This window comes from Pelophylax lessonae, assembly GCF_965119305.1.
Source record: "Pelophylax lessonae genome assembly, chromosome: 1".
NCBI classification, from domain to species: Eukaryota; Metazoa; Chordata; class Amphibia; order Anura; family Ranidae; genus Pelophylax; species Pelophylax lessonae.
The window spans coordinates 650622772-650646511 of record NC_138768.1 but is presented as its reverse complement, the minus strand read 5'-3'; the positions used below and the strand labels follow the sequence as shown (position 1 = coordinate 650646511).

General features: G+C 43.6%; 1 protein-coding gene across 1 annotated transcript in view; it reads left to right on the top strand.

Moving 5' to 3' along the window:
- Positions 1 to 23740, top strand: part of ELF2 (E74 like ETS transcription factor 2) — a 189479-nt gene that overhangs the window by 51662 nt on the left and 114077 nt on the right. The window contains exon 2 of the mRNA XM_082263655.1: positions 21990 to 22146. Coding sequence (XP_082119781.1) covers positions 22072 to 22146 — 75 coding nt within the window. The 5' untranslated portion in view covers positions 21990 to 22071. The remainder of the gene's footprint in view (positions 1 to 21989; positions 22147 to 23740) is intronic.

Sequence of the window (23740 nt, the reverse complement as noted above, 5' to 3'; positions counted from 1 at the left end):
TTTCAGGCTGATTTTTCGAGGACTTGATCCTCTTTGAGGGTGTATTGTTTTCTCTATCGCTCATTGACAGACGTAGTCTTCTTGATTCTCAAGAGCTAGGTTATGTTGTCTCCGCAGGAGTAGGACTAGGCAGAATGACAAAACGTTCTGGCTCCACCCTAGGGGCAGTCCCTGAGGGTATATCCTCCCTCTCTCTGCTACAGGGAATCAGTTTTTTTTTTTCTGTCTAGTCAGGAGTAAGGACCTAAGTTCCTTGCTGGGATCTTTTGGTCCTGGCAAGACTTTTTTTCTTTTAGAAAAAGACATTTTTTAGGTAGTTTTCTCCAGTGTTTTTTCCTGTGAGATCTTCAAGCAAAAATGCCGGACTGGGCGACACTTGTGGTCACCCCAGCCGGCCTACGAGCGCGCGCAGACCATGGCATTGCGCTTGGTCGGCCGCGACATATTCAAGTAAGTATGCGGGGCCGGGCGACGGGCTGGATGTTGAGATCCAGTGGTCACCCCGGTTTCTGCCTAAAAGCGCGTGCAGACCAGTGCGCTGGGTCGGCCTCGACGGAGTCCCAGTGAAGGGACTGACTTTGCGAGTTAAAAGTCTCGCTTGGACGCCAGGTACCAGAGAGTCGAGGCGTCCACAAACCCCCACTCCGGTGGAGAGGGTATTGTGAAGAGAGGGTGCCTGTCGGTTCGGTATGGTGAGTAAACGTTCCCTTTTTTCCTCATTATGAGGCAGTATATATTATGGGCCCCTCCATATATGGTCAGTATATATCTGATACTTACAAGTCCCCCTTGTAATACAGCATGTGTTTGTGGGAAGTGGACTTGGTTCAAGAGCTAACACTCTACCCAGCAGACTGTAACATTACAGCAGACATAGGAGGTATAATCCTACCTTATGTGCAGTGTATCTGTAGATCCATATGTCACCTCTTAGCAGAGTGCAGGTGGATGTGCTGGGAAGACGATATCGGCGGTCCGCCGCCATTTTGCCGTAGACCGAATGCATGTATGTCCTCAGGTCACGCCGGCCGCCATGTTTTTGGAGTCTTATGTCTCTTCTATGGGGGCGGCCATGTTTTGTGAGCCCAGCTACCTCGTGGAGGGCTGGGAACGCCGGAAGGCGTACACAGGGGGCGGAGCCACGCCTTCTGCCCGGGAAAAAGCAAACAGCTCCTTCCAGTCTGTGTAAGACAGACGCTGACTGCAGTTTGTTGGAAGCTGCACTGCATCGGTTGGTGAGCCTTGGGGGTCCCTCTCTCTCTCTCTGGGATCGAGAAGCAGGTACTCTGAGGGGCGCTATTGCGCTAGGGGGAGACACACAAAAAAAAAAAAAAGAAAAAGTTTTTTTGTTTTGCTGGCAAAGGTGTCCTGTATTAACATGGACCCTGCCACTCATGTATCTCCTCCGGATCCCCTCGAGGGGTCTGCGGGATCCTCCAGCACCCCATTGACAATTGAATCTTTGTCAGCTATTATGGAAACTTTTGTGTCCCGGGTGGAAGTGGCTTGTCAGGGACAGGGCGCAAGAAAGCGACCCCCGCCTAACCCCTTATTATCTGAAACCTCGGATTCAGACTCTGAGCCTATTTCTGCAGTTGCAGGTACTTCATCTGGTATTGGTGTCTCGGGTCCTGTCTCTTCAGACAGCGAGGAGGATGTTTCGGCATCCGCCATAGCCCGAGAGGAAGCGTTGGTAAACGCACTCATTGTATCTGTTCAAGAGACTTTAAGATTACAGGGTATTCCATCAGAAATAGCTGAAACTGAGATCCCTTTTGGGACTAAAAAGCGCATCAAAGTGGCGAAGGTTTTTCCATTGCCCAAATGTTTTGGCAATCCAACCGAAGAAGAATGGCGTCTGCCAAAACGCACTTTTAATATTTCTAAACGCATTGACAGGCGTTATCCGTTTGAGGAAACCCTTATTAAGAAATGGACAGAACCACCTGTGGTGGATTCACCTATTGCTAGATTGAATAAAGCCACGGTTATTCCTTTAGAAGACGCTCCGTCTTTTAAAGATCCAGTGGATCGCAAGATAGAAGCTATGTCTCGCACCATGTTTTCCTTGATTGGATCAGCTTTCAGACCAATAATTGCTATTGGTCTGGTTTCGCAGGCTGTAACTGAATGGACCAAGTGGTTACGCCGGGACTTAGAAGAAGTCCCTCAGGCGATATCAGATTTGTTGGAACAAATGATACAGGGGTTACAGTTTGTATGTGATGCGGCGTTAGACGCCACTCCATTAATGGCGCGAGCATCAGTCTCAGCAGTGGTTCTCAGGCGTACACTGTGGCTAAAAGGTTGGTTAGCCGACCAAGGTTCCAAAAAAGCATTGGCTAATATCCCCTTTTCAGGAGAGCGTCTATTTGGAGCCAACTTAGATGAGATCATTAAGGATCTCACCGGTGGAAAAAGCACCTTTTTACCGCAAAATTTTAAAGGTAGAGGAACTCGTCAAAGACGAGGGCCTTATTTTTCTGCTCACAAGAGGTTTTTTCGTCCAGCGGGTGAAAAAACTAAGTCCTCCAAAGCTCCTGCAGGAGGCGTCAGGGGTCGTTGGTCGGGCAAGCAAAAGCCCGCCCCCTCCAGACCTGAAGATAAACCATCTAAAGCCTGAAGGTGCGCCCCCACCCATAACTGGGGTGGGGGGACGTCTTCGCCGGTTCCCGGATCCATGGCTTTCCAGAATCCCGGACAAATGGGTTTGCGAAGTCATAAGGTCAGGGTACAAGATCGAGTTTCGATCTCTCCCACCGGCGCGATTCTTCCCTTCCAATATCCGACTATCCGCAGATCGTTTAGAAGATCTGCGGAGAGCAGTCACAGATTTACTACAACAAGGAGTGGTAGTCCACGTTCCTTGGACAGAACGGTTTCAAGGGTTTTATTCAAACCTGTTTACAATACCCAGGAAAGAGGGCAAAGTGCGTCCAATTCTGGACTTAAGAGCACTCAATTCTTTCGTCAACATAAGAAGATTCAGAATGGAGTCCATTCGCACGGTAGCAGCCTTCCTGCATCCAGGGGATGTCCTAGCGTCCATAGACATCAAGGACGCCTATCTTCACATTCCCATTTTCGCAGGACATCAGCGTTTTCTACGCTTTTCCGTAGAGGAGAACCACTATCAGTTTGTGGCGTTACCTTTCGGTCTCGCCACGGCTCCGCGGGTCTTCACAAAGGTGTTGGCCCCAATGTTGGCACTTCTGCGCCAAAGAGGTATATCGATTCTAGGTTACCTAGACGATCTTCTGCTTCATGCAGAGTCTCCTCAGACCTTGCTACAAAACATAGAAATTACTATGATTTCTTTACAGGAATTCGGGTGGCTGGTGAACCAGCAAAAGTCATTTCTAGTTCCCACCCAGAGGCTCGAATATCTGGGTCTAATTCTAGACACAGTCAGGACAAGAGTTTTCCTTCCGGTAGGGAAACTCCGAAAGATTCAATCAGCAGTCCAGTTGTTACTGTCCAACAGCTGGTCTTCCCTTCGGACTTGCATGAGGGTTCTGGGGTTGATGGTGGCTTCGTTCGAAGCAGTCCCATTTGCCCAGTCCCATACCTGAATTCTTCAGCAAGAGATTCTTCTCAGATGGAATCGGAATCCGGAATCCCTGGACAATCAGATACGATTGAGCAAACAGACCAGAGAGTCTCTGGTTTGGTGGCTTCGGTCTCCGATGCTCAGCCAGGGAAAGTCATTTCTGCCAATATATTGGACGACAGTGACCACGGATGCCAGTCTATCCGGATGGGGAGGAATTCTCGGTCAGTTATCTGTCCAGGGACTTTGGTCCCCGGAAGAATCCAGGTTACCGATAAATGTATTGGAACTGAGAGCGATCAGACTTTGTCTGATTCACTGGACCGAGCAGCTCCAGGGCAGCTCGGTTCGGATCCAGTCGGACAATGCCACGGCCGTGGCTTATGTCAATCACCAGGGGGGCACCAAGAGTGCCCGAGCGGCCAAAGAAGTGGCTTGCATTCTTCGCTGGGCGGAACGATTTGTTCCAGCAATCTCTGCGGTGTTCATTCCGGGGGTGGAGAATTGGCAGGCAGATTATCTCAGCCGTCAGACCCTGGATCAGGGGGAATGGTCCCTCCATCCAGACGTTTTCCACCAGTTGTGCCTACGGTGGGGCACCCCGGATGTGGATCTGTTGGCATCACGATTCAACAGGAAAGTTCAGAGATTCGTGGCTCGCTCCCGCGATCCTCTAGCAGAAACCGCAGACGCACTGATCGCCCCGTGGGGGCAATACCAGCTAATATATGCCTTCCCTCCTCTCGCGTTACTGCCAAGACTTCTTCGCAGAATAGAGGAGGAAGGAATCCCAGTAATCCTGGTAGCTCCGGACTGGCCTCGTCGAGCTTGGTACGCCGACATGGTCAGACTGGTGGCGGACGTCCCGTGGAGACTTCCTCTCAGGGAGGATCTACTGTCTCAGGGACCGATCTTCCATCCTGCTTTACGATCGCTGGCTTTAACGGCCTGGCTATTGAGACCCAGGTGCTGAAGGACAAAGGTTTGTCAGCTTCAGTTATTCCTACTCTAGTTGAAGCAAGGAAAGCGACCTCTAGAAAGATTTATCATCGCACATGGAAGTCCTACATTGCATGGTGTGAACCTTTGGGGTTCCGTCCTCGGTCTTATTCGATTAATCGAATATTGGCTTTTCTGCAACAAGGGGTTGAGCAGAAACTGGCCTTGAGTACTATCAAGGGTCAGGTCTCAGCATTAGCCATCTTCTTTCAGAAGCCTTTGGCTACTCATTCCTTGGTGCGGAATTTCATCCAGGGGGTGCGACATCTGGCTCCGCCAGTGCACGCGCCGTTACCCCCCTGGGATCTTAATTTAGTGTTGTCGGTTCTTCAGAAACCTCCCTTTGAAGATATTAGGGAGATTCCTCTACCCACGTTGTCCCAGAAGGTGGCCTTCTTGGTGGCTATTACTTCTGCACGCAGGGTGTCAGAACTGGCCGCATTATCTTGTCGTTCACCATATCTGGTGGTTCATAGAGATAAGGTGGTTCTTCGTTCGAATCCATCCTTCCTACCAAAAGTGGTTTCAGAATTTCATCTGAATGAAGAAATTGTATTACCTTCCCTGTGTCCTAAGCCCAGTCATCCTCGGGAGTTTGCGTTACACTCCTTGGATGTGGTCCGGGCGATCAGGGTATACTTGAAAACGACAGACTCGTTTCGCAAGACGGATTCACTTTTTGTGATCCCAGATGGACCCAAAAAGGGGTTGCCTGCATCTGCCGCGACCATTTCCAGATGGATCAGACAGACGGTAGTACAGGCTTATTCTATTAAGGGTCGGGAGCCCCCGTTCCCTGTTAAGGCGCACTCCACTCGGGCACTTAGTGCGTCATGGGCCTTTCGCCATCAGGCGTCAGTGGTCCAGGTGTGCAAGGCGGCTACCTGGTCGTCGGTGCATACCTTTACTAAACATTATAAAGTTTATGTAATGGCATCGCCTGATGCCTCGTTTGGCCGCAAGGTTTTGCAGGCCGCAATTTGAGGAGACCAGTGGTCTACCTCGAGGGTTTTTTCCGTTGGAAAATTTTTCTTTAGTCTCATTCTTTGTTTATAATGAGCCTTTAAAACTTCTAGTTTGGCACCGGTTGGGCCTTCTAGATTGGATTTGATTTTGTCAATCCCACCCCTCATTTGTGGCACTGCTTCTGGATGTCCCAGCTCTTGAGAATCAAGAAGACTACGTCTGTCAATGAGCGATAGAGAAAAATGGATTTTTGTAAGAACTTACCGTAAAATCCTTTTCTCTTAAGCTCATTGACAGACGTAGTACCCGCCCCTCTATCATTGAGTTGGGTTGGGTTAAATTCTCTGTACTGCTTTAAACAGAACTGATTCCCTGTAGCAGAGAGAGGGAGGATATACCCTCAGGGACTGCCCCTAGGGTGGAGCCAGAACGTTTTGTCATTCTGCCTAGTCCTACTCCTGCGGAGACAACATAACCCAGCTCTTGAGAATCAAGAAGACTACGTCTGTCAATGAGCTTAAGAGAAAAGGATTTTACGGTAAGTTCTTACAAAAATCCATTTTTTTTCAGGTGGGCTGTAGTTATTTTGGTTGAGCTCCTGTTGCCTGGTTGGCTACTGTTTAGCCTGGGGAATTTTTTATGCTGTTCCCACCCCTCATGTTTAACACTGCTTTGGGATGTCTCAATGGTTATAAAGATCAGGAGCTAGCTGTGTCCATCAATAAAAAAAAGAGAAAATGGGTTTTTTGTCTTACTGTAAAATCTATTTCTCGGATGTTCGTTGACAAACACAGCACCCACCCCTCTGTGGAGTTGTAATTCTTCTGAATCTGCTTGTAACAAAACGGAGTACCTATAGCAGGGAGAGGGAGTCTACCTCCTGGGACTGCCCATAGGCGTAGCCAGATTATTTTTCTGCCTAATGTCCTACTCCTGTAGGGGGCAGTTTAACCCAGTGGTTTTAAAGATCAGGAGCTGTGTCTATCAATGAACATCAGAGAAATGGATTTTACGGTAGGTCAAAAATCCAATTTTTTCCCCAGCCTTATACTTTCAGTGCATAATGTTTTCCCACATCAGCATAGCAATGAGATGCTATTAGCTAGCTTAAATCGGCTCTTCGGTCATTTTTTCATCTTTCTATCTATTAAATCCTTTGCCCTTGTTTTAACTTTGGATAGTAAAACATTTTCTTTTGCCAGTAAATACCTTCTAAAGCCCACTTCCTCTTTCTTGTCTGGTAAAAAGCCTAGCCCTAGGCTAATGACCTCATGCTCCGCTCTCCCTCTCACTCTCGTGAGAGTTTGCCAGCAAGGGAGGAGGGATGAGTCCTAGGAGGGCCATTGATAGCTGCAAAGCTCTGTGTGTCTGTGTAAATCCAGGAAGTGAACGGGCAGCAGCTCCACATGCCCATAGTTAAAATGGCTACTGCCAGAATTGGTGGAGGGAGATTTCTGCAGCATATTTGGCAAGTACAGAATCACAGTATATATCAAATAATATGCAAAGTGGTTGGAGGGAAACTTCAGAATGGCAAATATGTTTTTATTACAAACTTTGTCAGCAGACTGCAATTCCTCTTTAATTACATTTCTGAAAGCTCAATTTTCATTTACAGGCCAAGAATGCTGTAAATATCATTATAATTAGTCCTGGATATATGATACACTTTATTGAATATGCAGTTTTTTTTATACCATGTGACTTTTTAAAATCACTTTATTAGGTAGGACTAACATTAGGGTTCTGATGAAAATGGATAATGCTTCTTGCTGGTCACCGCATGGTTTAATACACACAGTTCTTGTATTTTACAAGCCATTTATAAATTGCAGCTGACGGTGTCTATTCCAGTGTTTCTCAACATTTTTTCAGTCAAGGCACCCTTTAAAATTATAGGCAATCTCAAGGCACCCTTTGAAAATTATGGAGAGTCTCGAGGCGCCCCATTGTAAAATGTAAAAAAACTGTTCATATAAATTTACATAATGCAGCAACATCCACACGTAGGACACCCAACGTTAGAGGTAATTTATTCTTCCAAAGCAAATACACTTTTGCACACTGGTACTGACTAGTATGACAGTGTTTCTCTTCTCCCCCAATTTCTTTCCATCAGTCAGCTAATTTCACCCCAGTGCTGAGGGAGTGAGGCACAGGAGGGTGGAGGCAACAGACATCTTTCTTATTAACTGATGATGTCATTGGTTGTTAGGATGCCAGTGTCTAGAAAGTCATAAGGGTGCATAATGGAAACCCGTGGCTTTGTATAACTAAAAGGCAGGCTTGATCCATCTGTAGGCTTGTATACTATTTTTTATACATTTTTAGGCATTTTGCCAAGGTACCTCTGAAGAAACCTCAAGGCCCCCCAGTCCAGTGTGCCAGGGTGCCATGGTTGAAAAAGTCTGGTCTATTGGAGTGTTCTCTGTGTATAACTAGAGAGAACGCTCAGTGACCAGAGAGAACGCTCAGTGACCAGAGCAGAGCTTGGTCACATGACTGACAGATGTGACCTTGCTCTCCTCCTCCTAGGATTTGCTTGCTTTGGAGTCCTGAAGTAAATGAAGTGGAGGGATTGCTTATAAAGCAAACTACTTTTATATATGTGAAGGTGTATAATTTTTTTCCCAAAGTGCATTGGTATAGCAAGGGCAAATTCACACTGCTTTATACCGGGGCCTCTCAGTGAATAATTGTTATTCTGTATGACTGAAAATTATAGTTAATGGAGCTACTCGGCTAGGGGAAAAAAGCATTAAAAAAAACTTCACAAGAAAGGATTTATTTACATAAGTTTAATTTACACCGAAAACAAGCAATGCTTGTTTAAAGCTACAAAAACATGCAACTTAATAGAAAGTCTATGGAATCGCTGGTAAAATGCAGGGCAGCAGTGTGAAACTGGCCTTACACAAATTAAGAGGGCGTAGAGGGATTTAGCCTCTTGCCACCTGTTCTGTAGTGGAAAAACGATTACAGTACAGCTCTCCAGTTCTAAGAGGGCATCCATAGACGTCCTCCCGAACTGTGCCCCCTGGGGCGCACATCGGGCAAGCTCTGTGACTGCTGTGTTCTTTGAAAATATTTGCCAGCACACTACGGATTATCAAGTTAGGTCCAATCTGTTTTTATTGAAGCGTGATCATATTACTATAAAGACAGTGCAACATTTTGGAGCCACACAGGGCCCCTTTGTCAGGCATGTGATCATCATGTCCTCCTTTATTGTGCTGTGATCATGCTTTAGTAAAAACCACTTTGACTTAACATGATCTGTGGTGTGCTGGCAAATATCTCTTGTGGCTTTCTGATCCAGTCTTCAGCTGGTGGTTGCTACAGCACCCAAAGCTCTAGAACTCTCTCCAGGAATGTGTGCTATGGGAATATGGATTATTGTAGTGTTCTTTGAACAGCGCCCCTTTAACATGTGGTCAGCGGTGTCCAGTCACAGCTGGTCACATGTAAGCAGACTTACTGGTTATCGGTTGTCCTTTCCACACATGCTGTCTCTGTGAGGAAAGGAGAGCCAGAAACCTGCAAGGCTGGCAAGCCACAATTTTATAGTACATGCTTTACACTGATAATCGGGGCACTGGTCAACAGAGCAGCCTCATCAGTGCCCATCCGAAAACTAAGTAAAGCGTTTTTTTTTTTCCAAACTTTTTAGTCTTTTTTTCATTTGTTTAGCAAAAAATAAAAACCCAAGTCGTGATTAAATACCACCAAAAGAAAGCTCTGTCTCCAAAAAATGATACAAATTTTCATGTGGGTACAGTGTTGCATGGCTTTTCAATTGTCATTCAAAGTGTGACTGAAAAGTGGAAAATTGGGCTGGGCAGGGAGGGGGTGAAAGTGTCCGGTGTTGAAGTGAGTAAGAAATCTGCTTTAGAGAGTAAACACATTTGACATTGCTTGATCTTTGTTTGTAAACCCATTAACTTGAGCTTGTTTAGTGTTTTTTTTTTCATGTTTTTGAAACTGGTACTTCCATTTAAAAATAAATGTCAATTGTACCGCAGGCTGTCCTGTGTTTCCCCCTATACCCAGGCAGCAATAATCTCTTGGTGCTGTGAGGGTTATTAAGATCAGCTGGACGTGTCACGGGCACTGGTCAAGAGTGCTGTTCATACTCGCCCTTTCTGCCCACCACCTCTGTACATAGAAACTGTACTATTGTTTCCACCAATGAAAAACGCTTTGTGAATGAAAGATTGGCAGAAGAATGAAAGGTTAGCCTCCTCCATTCATAGATACATTTTCATTGATGGAAGCTGTATGACCACTTGTTTTGCTTGCGTATATCTAGCAAGGTTACTTTGCGGTATAAACAAGGAAGCTCAGACCTCTGCAGGGTATAAATGTACTTTTACTAAACAAAAGCATGCTGTACATACAAACTATTACAATATTAGGAACATATCACAAGACTGGCAGATATAACAATGCCTAACACATGAACAGCCTATGGTCTGTAAACAGCAGAAATACGCTTCTTAGACATACAACCCTTGTCCCAAGAATATCAAATAAATACTTAGCTCTGGTCATCTTCCAGTGGATCTCTGGAACAAACAAACGAGGCATTGCGAAATCCTGAAATCCTGGCTCCACCATGGCTGTCCCCACAGCTGATCATCCAGAGAGAGAGAGAGAGAGAGAGAGAGAGAGAGAGAGAGAGAGAGAGAGAGAGAGAGAGAGCGAAAGGCAAAAGGGCCTTTTCTCATGCAAATTGCTCCTTTTATAGCCCTGTATACAAAAGACCACCCACAGGATGTGGTCATTCCTCTTTTTTTTTTCATTCAATAGATTTTTATTGAGTTTTTACATAAGAAAATATCAGAACAAATAACAGAAATTCCAGATTTTCAACAGGTTCCAATGCATGTACACAGATACATGAACTATGACAAAGCGAGATCAGGTATAACCAAAGCATTACAGGTTGTAAAGAGGTATGGCAAGTGAAGAGAGAACAGCACTATATAACTTTAATTCGACATTAATTATGTTCTTGTTTGGGAGTAGAATGGGATTGAGAATCTCCGCCATTCCGGACCGTCATTCCTCTTGACCACTCCTCACTCATTTTGTGCATCAACACATGGTTGCACATCCCCCACAGCCACATGGCTCATTAAGTATGCAGCGGCCATTTTAAAACCACCTGTGGGTGAGAGAGATTATTACACATATATGGGATAATTTGTAAGAAATCCACAACTGATACAATCCACCTCTTGATCCCATACATTGGCAATAATTACCAACAAACAATTACATACATTTCTACTTTACAAAATCTATGGCCTGAAAATCTAAACTCCATATTATGGCAATAAAGTCACTACAAATAGACCGTGGCAGCACCCGTTGAATCTATAGCATATGAATCTTCAACATCTCTTAAAGCCTTTGCCAGGAAAGGGCAAAAATAACCCCCCCCCCCTCAATGGGAGGAAAAAATTCCCTTTCGACCCCCGTATCATCAGAGCGGTCAGACCAAGTCCCTGGCAGCTACAACGTTACTTTAAAAAGGGTTAGCAATGTCCTTGGCAGTCTGTGGAAAGAAAATCCCAAATGATGAAAGTTCCTCGTCCTCCTCCTGGTAAATGCTCAGATGTAAGTCCACTCCAATTAAGCCACCATCAGGAAATCATCTGCATCTTCCTCAGGCTCTCATCTTCTGGTCTGTCCTATCCCATCCTGTTTGGTCATCTGCCCTGCCTGGTCCACCTCTCGATGCTCGGTACCTTAATAGAATTAGAGACAAAGCGGATTATATGTTCCTTCCACCTGTGCCAAAAAACATAGCTCACAGCTCACATTTAACTGCAAAACTGTTATAGGGTGCCCACTGTTGCCTGGTTACATTTTCACTGAAAGGCTTTGACTTCCAACGAAAGGAATAAACTTGCATGTCTCTCCGTGCTGTCCTGCGAATACTGGCCTGCTGTTGTCCAATCGTCACAGCATGGCAGTATCTAGCAAAATGCCCCATTCTATGACAGCAGAAACACTTAATGTGGCTGAATAAACCATTCCCATTCACTTGTTCCCACTTCTTAAACAAAGCTGGTGTGGGGAGCCCATCTATATCCTCTCTAGGAGCCCCCGCCTTAAGTAAATCAGTCCACATGTTTCTTCTGGAGACCATAGGCCTTGTCTTCCTTGCAGGCTTAGGGCCTTTGTCCTTTGTGACATCATTAGAAATGCTTATGAGGGCTGCACACCGCTCATTCAAATCTTTAGCTCTGCTTACAGAAGTTTGAACACACTTCAAAGCCACTGCAGGTTTAACTTTACCAAAATCATTCACCTCGCTTGCAGTGTCTTCGGTCACCACTGCAAGCTGCTCCTTGGGCTCAATTTGGGTAGGCCACTTTTCTACTTCATTCAGTTCATCAGAATAGGACACATAGTCATCATCTGAAACATCAAACTCTATCTCCTCATCCTCATTGGAGGAGACATCCTCACAATCCCAGTTTTGGGATGTGACAATGGCACGTACCCTGGCTTTACGAACAGGTTTTCGGCCCTTCCTTTCCCTTAAGGCATTAATTGATCTGGTCATGAGGGCTGCACACCGCTCTTGCAAATCATCAGCCCGACTAGCAGTTGAACGCACACACTCTGAAGCAACTGCTAGTTGGCCTTTTAATACCTTAAGTTCATCCTCTGCCTTCTCCCTTCTCTGTGATTCTATATAGAGACCATGTAGAAAGTACCAACCCACTGTGGACACTGTCCTCTTCTCTGCTTTACTTAAACCAAACCCCTTAAGGCTAAAATCTACAAAATGATCTGAGACTTTATCACCCCAAGTCTTATTCAAGGGAGAAGAATACTTTGGCTCCCACTCATTGTTTCTGGCCCAGATAGGTAAGCTGCACACTCCCTTCTGGACACCAGACCTCTCTGCAGCCTTGCTTTTCCTAAACCGCTTGTCCCAAGAATATCAAATAAATACTTAGCTCTGGTCAGCTTCCTGTGGATCTCTGGAACAAACAAACAAGGCATTGCAAAATCCTGGGTCCATCATGGCTGTCCCCACAGCTGATCATCCAGAGAGAGAGAGAGCGAAAGGCAAAAGGGCCTTTTCTCATGCAAATTGCTCCTTTTATAGCCCTGTATAAAAAAGACCACCCACAGGATGTGGTCATTCCTCTTGACCACTCCTCACTCATTTTGTTCATCAACACATGGTTGCACATCCCCCACGGCCACATGGCTCATTAAGTATGCAGCGGCCATTTTAAAACCACCTGTGGGTGAGAGAGATTATTACACATGTATGGGATCATTTGTAAGAAATCCACAACTGATACACCACTTCTGTGAGTGAAGGATGGGAGTGGAAGCTCTGTTATTGAGTGACGGGTCCGGCCAATTGTATTCACTCACCCCTGCAGCATCGGAAAATTGAGGCTGCAGAGCGTATGAAGGAGGAGCAGAGGCCTTTGATTTCAACTAAAAGAGCAGCCAGAAGCACAATGGGCACTAAAACTTTTGGCAAGCTTGAAATAGCTTTCTTGAAGTCCATCTGATTCAGTTCTAGTGTTGTAGGTCCTTGCACTCCATAGTCATTGCTAAATCTAAAAGTGATTGTATAGTTAGATTGTGGGATCTGTTGTATAACCTACATTTACCAATAACTTAGTAATGCTTTGGCCATCTTTATGCTGGGAGTATCTCTCTGATACACACTCTTTTCCCCATAGGCATACAAATGTATGGTCTGGGTGATCCAACTGTGCATGTTTATGGCTAGATCTTAGTTTAAAAAAATAAAAAAATCCTTCATAGGTTTGATTGCACTCAGAAATTAATGCTTCTGTTGTTTATGAAAATGTTAGTGCAGCTACCTGCTTATCTGAATAATAGATTTGGCTTTATAAACTAGTAATGTTTGATCTAAGTGAAATGTAGTTAATGTTAAACAGTTTTGTGTACTTTGCACTCATTCACAGGGCTATTTTAGAAGTATGCTGTGCGAAAGCAATTTATTTCTTAGAAACCTCAGCAGGGCCACTTAAAACAAAATCACATTTGTGTTTGTCAGCATTCTGAGCATCTCTTATCACAGAGGAAGGGTTCTGCAATGTAATCTCATACACATATTACTGTCTTAATTTTTACTGCTAGGGAGCACTTAAAGAGATAGTACATCCGAAACAGATGCTTCAGTTTTGGGTAGAAGCCTTCTGGTTAAATCAGCTAGAGATTTCCCAGTTGAGTTTCCCGCTCTGTATACCCGTTAAAGCCATTACAAGGGTGTCCAATATTCTGTTGAAAACAACAGGCAGTGACGGCGCTCGGGAGCTGATTAAAGCTAGTACTGGAGAATGAAACCCATGGTCCATGGACAATGGTCGGTAAAATTACTGTCATTTTTTTTGTAACATTAAAAGATGTATGGTCCAGAAGACATATTAAACGTTACCACACTGGCGCTGGAGAAGATGAGGGCACTGGTGGACAAGTGGGTCCTTGGTAGGGTGAACTGTAGGAGACGCCGAGCACAGTGGCTGAAGATGGGGATAGCTGCAGGGAACCCAAGCCGCACACCGTTGGCACGACTGGATGCCGTCACTGAGGCTCCTTGGGCAGAAGTACGATACCCAGAGGGGAAGAAAAAAAAATCCTATTACTGTAGTTCGTCTTTAATCTATGGCCCATGGCTCCTTAGTATTGATAGCTGGCTGAAACAGCCCGCCAAACAGCATTTTAAGGAGGAGGCTTTAAATGGCAGCCCAGTTTTTTTATCTGGTAACATCTTTTAACAGACGTACTTTAACATCTTTAACCCCTTAGGACATACACGTATATCCTCAGGTTAAAGTGGCTATACTGGGATGATGCCTGCATCAACATTTTCATCTGGCAAAGGGCTTTCATGTAAAAGTGATCTAAACGACTGAACACTTCCACATTTTTTTTGTCACATGGTATTTGCGCAGAGATTTTTCAAACGCAATTTTTTAGGAAAAAACTTTTTTTTTAAATTTAATGCACAAATACACAGATGATCTTATGCTGAGTACATAGATATCAAACATGACATGCTTTAAAATTGTGCAAGCCCGTGCAGCAGCAACAAACTACATACATTTTTAAAAGCCTTTATAGGTTACCAGTTTAGATTTACAGAGGAGGTCTACTGCAAGAATTACTGCAGTCGATCTGACATTCGCGGCAATACCTCACATGCATGCTGCAATTGCTGTTTACATATGACACCAGACCGATGCTTGCGTTCGCCTTTGCGCGGAAACACGGGGGAGGGGGGGGGCGGTGCTGCTTGAATTTTTTTTTTATGTCTATTTTGCTTTTTTGTTTTATTTTGACACTTTCACTTTCATTTTTTTTATTTTATTATCACAGGGAGTTTAAATATAAGTTTAAGTATCCCCTATGATAGCAAAAAGTAGTGACAGGTACAAAAAGTGACAGGTAAAAAGAACATTTCTACATCTCTCTGTCCTTAAAGCATCTGATCACACCAAGATTGGTGTGAGAAGATGCTTTTCCAATTTCCCACGGCTTGTAAAAGCAGTCCAGTGGCTAATTGGCCACTAGGATTGCTTTTACATGAAAGCCGACCGTTGGCTGTAAAAAAGGATACCAAGATGATGCCTAAATCTGCATCATCCTGGTCCTGATCTGCATCATCCAGCGACGTACCAGTATGTTGCTTTGTCCTTGTTGGGCATATATTGTAAGGTTCTTTTTTATTTTTATGCAGCCTGTTTGCTGAACGAAAAAAGAGAGCCTAACTGATTCCTCCATTCACATCGATCAAATGTGAATGAAGAAATATCTGCCAGAAAGTGTGTGGTATTCCCACCATTAAACCTCCCAGCATCCACCCACTTATAATAATGGGCATACATGCAATGTTCTTTTTTTTTTTTTTCCTTTAGCCAAAAAAAAAAAAAAAGAACATAGCAGATTCCTCGATTCACATTAATTGATGTGGATGACGAAATCTCTGCCAAGAAAAGTATTTAAAAATATATGGCGAGGCATAGGGGAGATCCGCCCTCATTGTCCACCCCATCCCCTATGCTTCGCCATATATACTCTTTTTTTTTTTTAATTGCGGTGGTGAAATCACCTCCGACAGTGCTGCAATCGTTGATTTACGTAAATGCTGAGAGCAAACGCTGTTGCAGTCCGAATAAAGAAATCAGTGCTGCAGCTGATGGACGTACCTGCAAAGCAAACAATGGTAAACAATAAAACACAGTAACAATAAAACATTACAATATAATAGTATACAGTGCAGTAAAACAGAATGGCAGTATCTGCAAAGAAAACTATGGTTACCAATGAAAACACAGCAACAATAAAACATTACATTATAATAGCATACAGTGGTATCTGCAAAGCAAACTATGGTTAACAATGTAAAACAGTAACAAAACATTACAGTATAGCAGTTTATTATAAAGTACAGTAAAAGAGTAAGAACAGAAAATTGCCTCAATAAAACTACAACTTTTTTTGGCTTTTTTATTTTTATTTTTTTTATTTTTTATTTTTTTTGTAACTGTAAAAAAACATTAAACGTTTCAGGCTAGGGTCTCTCAAAATGCAATAGCCAGCTAACCTCTTTCGAGACCTTGTGTGAAAGTGTGTCCTAGACTGTGCTGTTCTGTACCCTATACTAATACTCTACTAGTGTGTGGTAGCAATGAAACAGTCCCCAATACAGAGACCAGGTTGGCCAGGACAGGAGGGACGAAAAATGCAGGTGTCGCATATATATCTGTGTTTTCTATAAACACAACATCTTCTTGGGGGTCTCTTTGGGTAGGGATACCAGGGAGGAAATTTCATATATGCCAGGCTCATTGCATCTGGATTGTGAATTTGGGCCACAGCACCTTCTAGATATAGAAGGGCTTTGATAATCTTTTCCTGGAATTTTAGGAAGGATCCACTTCTTCCTGATGCTTTGTATAGCACCTAAGTGTTCAGCAGAGCCATTGGAATACGTATACAGACACTTGTACCAGTGTCTGGCCTTATGGCAGTTAAGTACGGCACCATCATTTGGTCGTTGAAGTCCACCCCCCCCACATGTTAAGGTTGTATTCGTGGACACAGAGGGGCTTCTCAACACCAGTCGCTGTTGCATTTTGGACTGTTGTGTCTGTGTGGCTGGAGGACAGAACGAAAACATTCTGTGTGTCCCTCTACTTCACTGCAAGCAATCTATTACATATCAAGCAGGCACCCTCCCCCGTCTAAGTCGGGAATCTACAAGTCATTGGGGGAAGCCTGGGCGATTAGGTCATACGTAGCCACATGCGTCAATTTCAGAATAAAAAAGGTGTCTAAAAAGTGGCAGACTTGTGTAATAATTGCCCGCATATAATTGGTACCCCTTTCCGAATAAGGGTGACACCAAGTTCTAAACAATCTTGCCGCTGCACCCCATGTATTCTGGGCAGTTGGGGGCCTCCACATTGCTATCTTTTCCCTCATAAATCCGGAATCTACATGAATAGCTGTTGCCTGTCACAGAGCTTATACATCTTAACCCCATATCTGGCACGCTTGCTGGGGAGAAACTGTTTGAAAGCAAGGCAGCCAGAAAATTTAATCAGGGACTCATCAACGCAGACAGCTTGTTGGGGCGTACACAAGGCTGCAAACATTTGGTTGAAGTGATTTACGAGGGGCCGAATTTTGTAGAGCCGATCATATCCAGGATCACTCCCACGACGACAGAGTTCATTGTCATTGAAATTCATGAACCTCAGGGTTTGCTCATATCTAGTCCTGGCCGCTGCAGCAGAGAACACAGGCATATGGTGAATTGGGTCAGTGGACCAATATGTCCGCAACTCACTCTTTTTTTAGTAATGCCTATGAGGAGGGATAGGCCCAGAAAGGTTTTAAATTTGGAAACCGATACGTTTCCATGCAAATTCTATGGCAAGGGTCAAACTTGAATTTGCAGTGATGAATTGATCGGCATATAAATTGTCTTGGTCCACATAGATCTGTACAGATCTTCTGTGGAAAAAAAAGCTCATAAAAACCAAGGGAAGTAAAATTGTCTGTTTCCTCCTGAATGCCGGGTTGGCCAGTAAAAGGGGGAAGTATGGGCAGTGCATAAGTGGTGGGCTCCCAATCAGGATTTGCAAGCACATCAGGAAGGACACTGGGCTCTACGGGCCTGTCTTTGAATTATTGGTGGCTGCGGGACACTACTTGTGCTAGCCACCGCACTAGCTTGAAATGCTCTTAAGGCACTCGCCACGTCACCAAGTGTTACTGCAGTGTTGGTTTGAATACGACCAGGATGTACTAGGCCACTGGTGCTTGCCAGTTCACCAGAAGGTTGAGTGGCACTAGTACCAACACACTGCTGCATTTGAGAACCCTGCGATTGTTGCACCTCAGCAACAGAAGAACTGGGTCGGGTACGCTTGACCTTAGCAGGGACCACTACTCCATCATCAGAGCTATCTGTCAGGGTCCCACTGCTTTCTACAGGTTTGAATACTGAGCCTGATTCTGACAGTGAGGCTTCACCATCGCCTTCTTCTGTCATGCTCAGCATCGTGTAGGCCTCTTCACTAGTGTACCTCTGCTTGGATATTTTGGCCAATAAATTTATAGGTACCTAGTGTGACTCACAGGTAAAAAAGCACCTGGTTGTCAAGGACTGTTTGAACCGCTACCACAAAATGTAACTGCTAGTGCTAGCAGAGATCAAGCCTGACTCTGCTAACTCTGTGGTTTAGTGTGCTGTGTATTGAAAGTGACAGTAATGTGCTAATACTGAACTTCTTGGGGGATGGGTGGAGGGGCTGAACGCAGGTGCTGGCTGGTGTCGGGGCTGATCCTGCGAATGCTGCGTTTTGGCAACATTATACTAACATTTTGGGGACGCTAGTATAGTTCTGATCTGATCAGATATTGACCCGTTCAGACACTATACTAGTAATGGAAGTTTTAAGTGTGTGTGTGTCAGTGGCAATCAAAGGGTTAAATTGTATTACTAAATATGCAGCGGGCAATCTGACGCTGTCCTGGATTGATGCTTAGATTAACGCTAACTGATGTCACCTGTGACACTAATACAGTGATCAGACAAAAGATCTGTACACTAGAATAGTGACACTGTGACAGGGCAATGAAGGGGTTAACTGGGGGTGATCAGGGGGATCACATCACGGGGACTGCAAGGTGTGCGCGCCCCACTAGCACCGCGCATAACCGATGTACAGTTACGTTAGTTCCCGCAGCCGAGCATCTTTGCCACAGTAAAACTGTGGTTGGTGGCTGGTGTTCCGTGAAAAAAACCCTACCCGTGAAAATTCCCTACCCTCGTCACTTCTGGTGCACCTACATCATTGAACAGCTGAGCAGCTTAGCAGTGCGCATGCTCGAAGCTCCGGAGGGTAGGGAATTTTCACGGTAGTGTGTTGTAACATTACACAGCATCAGCTGTTGGCGCGGGTACATTAAAACATCTCGGCTGCAACATGAAATCATCTGCGCTCCAACCCCTGTCACTTCCCTGATCACGGCTACTAAATGTATGCGTACAGCTCAGCTGTTCAATGACGTATCCGGAGCTGTGAGCATGCGCAATGGTAAGCTGCTCAGCTGTTCCATTACGTAAGTGACAGGAAGTTACAAGGGTAGGGAATTTTCACGAGGTAGGGTTTTTTAACGTTACACCGGCAACTGGTTAAATAGCCAGAATAGGCTGTCTGTAGGCGGGACTAATGAGCACAGAATGATAACCAGGTGAGCTGCTGAGGAAACAATGACAATTATCTGACAGCTGAGCAGCCTGAGCACAGAGAAGAGAGCTGCTGCGAGCCCAGCCCTGACACTGTGTAACTCTTTGGTAACCTGTAAATGGAGATTTCTAGATACCATAGTTTTTCCCCGTTCTACTAGTGTACGCAATTTTAAAGTGCAATATGTTTCCTATCTATTTACTCGGTGTAACAACTTCTTTTTTTATATTTGACTGAAAATTGGGTATTACATTGTGTGCACTAAAAAGTAATGTAAGCATATTTTTACCCAAAAATTAACTTTTTAAAAATGACTGCACAAACATCATGCGATATAAAACAAATTTACAACAAACAATATTTTATTCTCCACTGCCTCTTCTTTCAAAAAGTATAAAATAATTGGGGGTAAGGGGGTGAAAGAAAAATTCCAGCATTAACCTTTCTAGTCTTAAAAATGTAATCTTCCTCCTCTTTTTTTTCTTATTTCTTTATTATTTTCCAAAAATACTGTATCCATAATACATCCACTTACATACATCCAAAAAAAAAAGAAAACATACAGAACAAGTATACATTAATTACCCTATTTAACCCTCCCCCTCCCCAGCCCCTACCCACCCCTCCCTTATTTTCTTTCCAATCCTTTCCAATCCCTTTAAACTCCCCTAAGTTCCCTCTTCCCCTCTCCTCGGCTCAGGATATATCCCCTTGTTTTTTTAAACTCCTTCCAGCTAGCCCAAATACATAAACCCTTCCCCATCTCATCCTCCCCATTACTCCTTAACCTTCTTAGCGGTATTCCCGAGTGTGGCTCGGGGTTAAATTTCAGAGCCAAAAGCGGTAGCCAGAAGCATCGCTGGATCCTGTAAGCAGGGTTACTTACCTTGTCACCGGGATCCAGCAATGTGTCTAGCGGCGGTTCTTCCTCCCGATCCTCTCCGTGCCCCGGCTTCCGTCTCCTGCGACGTGACGTTCGCAGGGGGGTGGAACTGGCGGCAAATTCAGATGTAAAACACACCAAACACACTGATACAGTTCAAAAAAAATAAAAAATCACATTAGTTTGCCCCCCAGTGGCCTTTCCTGCAGTTTTACTGTACTTTTTATGTGTATAAATAAATGTATATATATATATATGTATATATACGTGTGTGTGTGTGTGTGTGTGTGTGTGTGTATATATATATATATATATATATATATATATATATATATATATATATATTAAATGTATACATATATATAATAAATGTATACAGTTGGTTTGGGCTGCTCATTCACAAGAATTACATGCAAAATAATGGTACCGCTTTCAGCACCTAAAATCCGAAAGAATCATACCGCCAGGGAGGTTAAATATTCTAAATTTTTCGTTTTCTCTACCTTTTTAATCCATTCACCTATGGTCCGTACATCTTCTTTTTGCCAATGTAGAGGTATTAAACTTTTCGCTGCATTCATTTAATGTGGGATTAACGTTTTTTTTTATATTGTTTTATGGAACCTTTTATACCATGGAATAAACAATACCACGGTTCTTCTGGAACCTCTATATTTGTAATCTTCTTAATTTTAGGCGAACACTCCCTTCCAATAGTTTTTTTTATTTTCGGGCATGCCCACCATATATGTGACATTGTTCCTAATACCTTACACCCCCACCAACAATGTGGCGATTTCCCGGTCTGGTAATTATGTATTTTATCTGGTGTATTATACCACCTAGATATACATTTAAAATGCATTTCAGCTGTATTAATATGTGCTGCTGAGCCTTGTATCATCATCATGCTTTTCTCTAATTGATAATCTTCACCCTGTGTTTCCATTTCCTTTTCACACTTTTCTATGTATGGTGGTACTGCTGATTCCATCGTTGCCACCAAAGTGTTATATATGTTAGAGATACTATTCTTTGTGTCCTCTGACACACAAATATGTTCAAAAGGAAGCAATTCTTTCTCTGATCTTCTCTGAGCGTCAGCTGGCAGTATCGCCATTCATCTAACTTCCAATTCATTTTTTTGTTTCTGTAATTCTAATAGTGTACACACTTTCGCCTTTTCCATTATATCCTTTAAACGTGCATCATCTTCCCCCTCCTAATACCCATGTTGGGCAACCTGTGTAAAAAAAGATGTCTAGATACTTTACCTATTTGCAGCCCTCTCCAGTCCGCTAAGGTGATCCCCTGTGTCAGCCAGCGGGAGCTGCAGGGGAGAGGAGAGAGCTCTCGACAGCAGCTGTAAAGGCTGTTGCCCATCCATTTGTTAGTGCTCCCTCTCTCCTGAAGCCACTGCTGGCTGACACAGGGAGCTAGATCATGTGCCTGGACCGGAAAATAAGTAAGTACATTAATCTTTTATACACAGGTTAGCCAGCATAGGGGTTTGCTGAGGGAGGGAGACAAGCTAGTTTAATGCTTGACTTCCACTTCAAGGGTTCATTTACGTGAGCATTACTAACCCAGGTTTGTGGTCTTAATCTACAAAATGTATTAAAGCAATATTTTTATGTTAAATTGATGATATATTAAACCAATTACTCTTCAGTAAATCTGTATAGGATTGAAGAAACCTGGTCTGGCACTTTTTTTGTGTTATTCTTGTGTTTTTCTGTGTGCAGTAGTGAGTCTATATATCTTTTATTATTTCTGAGTAAGTAGCACTTTTTTGTAAATACTTTTTTATCTCTTCCAGGCTTAGTGTGAAGACGAGTGGTGATTTCAGTAGCCAGCCCATTGTGTAGTCTTAGTTTACAGCTAGACTTGTGGGATGCAACATGACCTCGGCTGTGGTGGATAGTGGTGGCTCAGTGGGAAACTTTGCCAGCAATGGGGTTGAGAATCCAGAACAGGTGAGAAAACCATGTAAAGTGAATGAATGATTAGCTACCACTGTCTGCTCATGCTGTAATGTATTTTTAAAGAGCTCAGAAAATCAGTAGATGGTTTCAGCATTCTTGAAACCACATGATGTGATCTGTAATTGCACATCATGTTTACTTTGATGCATACAGATTTAGTCAGCAACTTTAAAGTCTATATAGAAGATAGCGGGTCCTTATTGAAGGATTTCACTTTTTGTGTAATCATTACTCAATGTAATTTAAAACCGTCTTTTACAAGTTCTTCGACATATGCATACCAGCAAAAATAAACATTTTTTGTTTCCCATAGTTACTCTCTGACTAACTAATAATTGAATCTCTCCTCTGTTCCATTTTGTGGGCAGTCCCTCGGCATCCTCACTTAAATTGCAGAGCTGTTTGTCTTGCATAGTACATGATGACATCAGAATGCCTGCCATCAATGAAGCAGAAAAATGGCTTCAACCCCTAAACAAAAATGGAAATTTAACCCTTTCAGTACAGGGAGAGCCCCGCTGCAAATGTAACTTTTGATTTTACCCAGAGATCAGCTTTAATCTTCAAGAGTGACTTTTATTCTAATTAAACAATCTAAGAATGCTACGTTTGGGAGGTCTTGTTGGATAGATATCCATAGAAGTGGTAAGGGTGGGAGGGTTTTTAGGCAGAAAAATTAATACAGATGGGTTCTTGGAGTCCAGTTAACCACTTAAGCCCCGGAGGATTTGGCTGCTCAAAGACCAGGGCCTATTTTGCGATTCGGCACTGCGTGATTTTAACAAATAATTACGCGGTCGTGCGAAGCTGTACCCAAACGAAATTGACGTCCTTTTTTCCCCACAAACAGAGCTTTCTTTTGGTGGTATTTGATCACCTGTGCGATTTTTACTTTTTGCGCTATAAACAAAAAAAGAGCAACAATTTTGAAAAAATAACAATATTTTTCACATTTTTTTTCCCCCCTCAAAAAAATTTAAAAATCTAGATTTTTTAACATTTTAGGCCAATTTGCTTTCTGCTACATATTTTTGGTAAAAAAAAATCGCAATAAGCGTATTTTTATTGGTCTGTGCAAAAGTTATTGTGTTTACTAACTATGGGAAAGATTTATGTCATTTTTATTGTTTTTTTTTTTTTAACTAGTAATGGCAGCGATCTGCGATTTTTTTTTTTTTTTTTTTTCTTTTTGCGGGACTGTGATATTGTGGCAGACAGATCGGACCCTTGACTGACATTTTTGACACTTTTGGGAGTACCAGTGACATTACTACAGTAATCAGTGCTATACATATGCACTGTTACTGTAAAAATGACACTGGCAGGGAAGGGGTTAACTTTATTAGTGATCAGTGGGTTAAATGTATCCCTAGGGGCGTGATTCTAGTTGTGGGGGAGCGTGGCTTGTGATGTAACCACAGAGACATACGATCCTACATAGCAGGATCGTGTAGTCTCTGCAGTTAGATCAGGGAGAATGACAGGCGGCTTTATTTACATTAGCCGCCTGCCTTTCTCCCTCTCCAGCGGGAGATTGCGAGTGACCGGTGAACATCAGAGCCGCCGGTCACTCGCGGGGATGTCG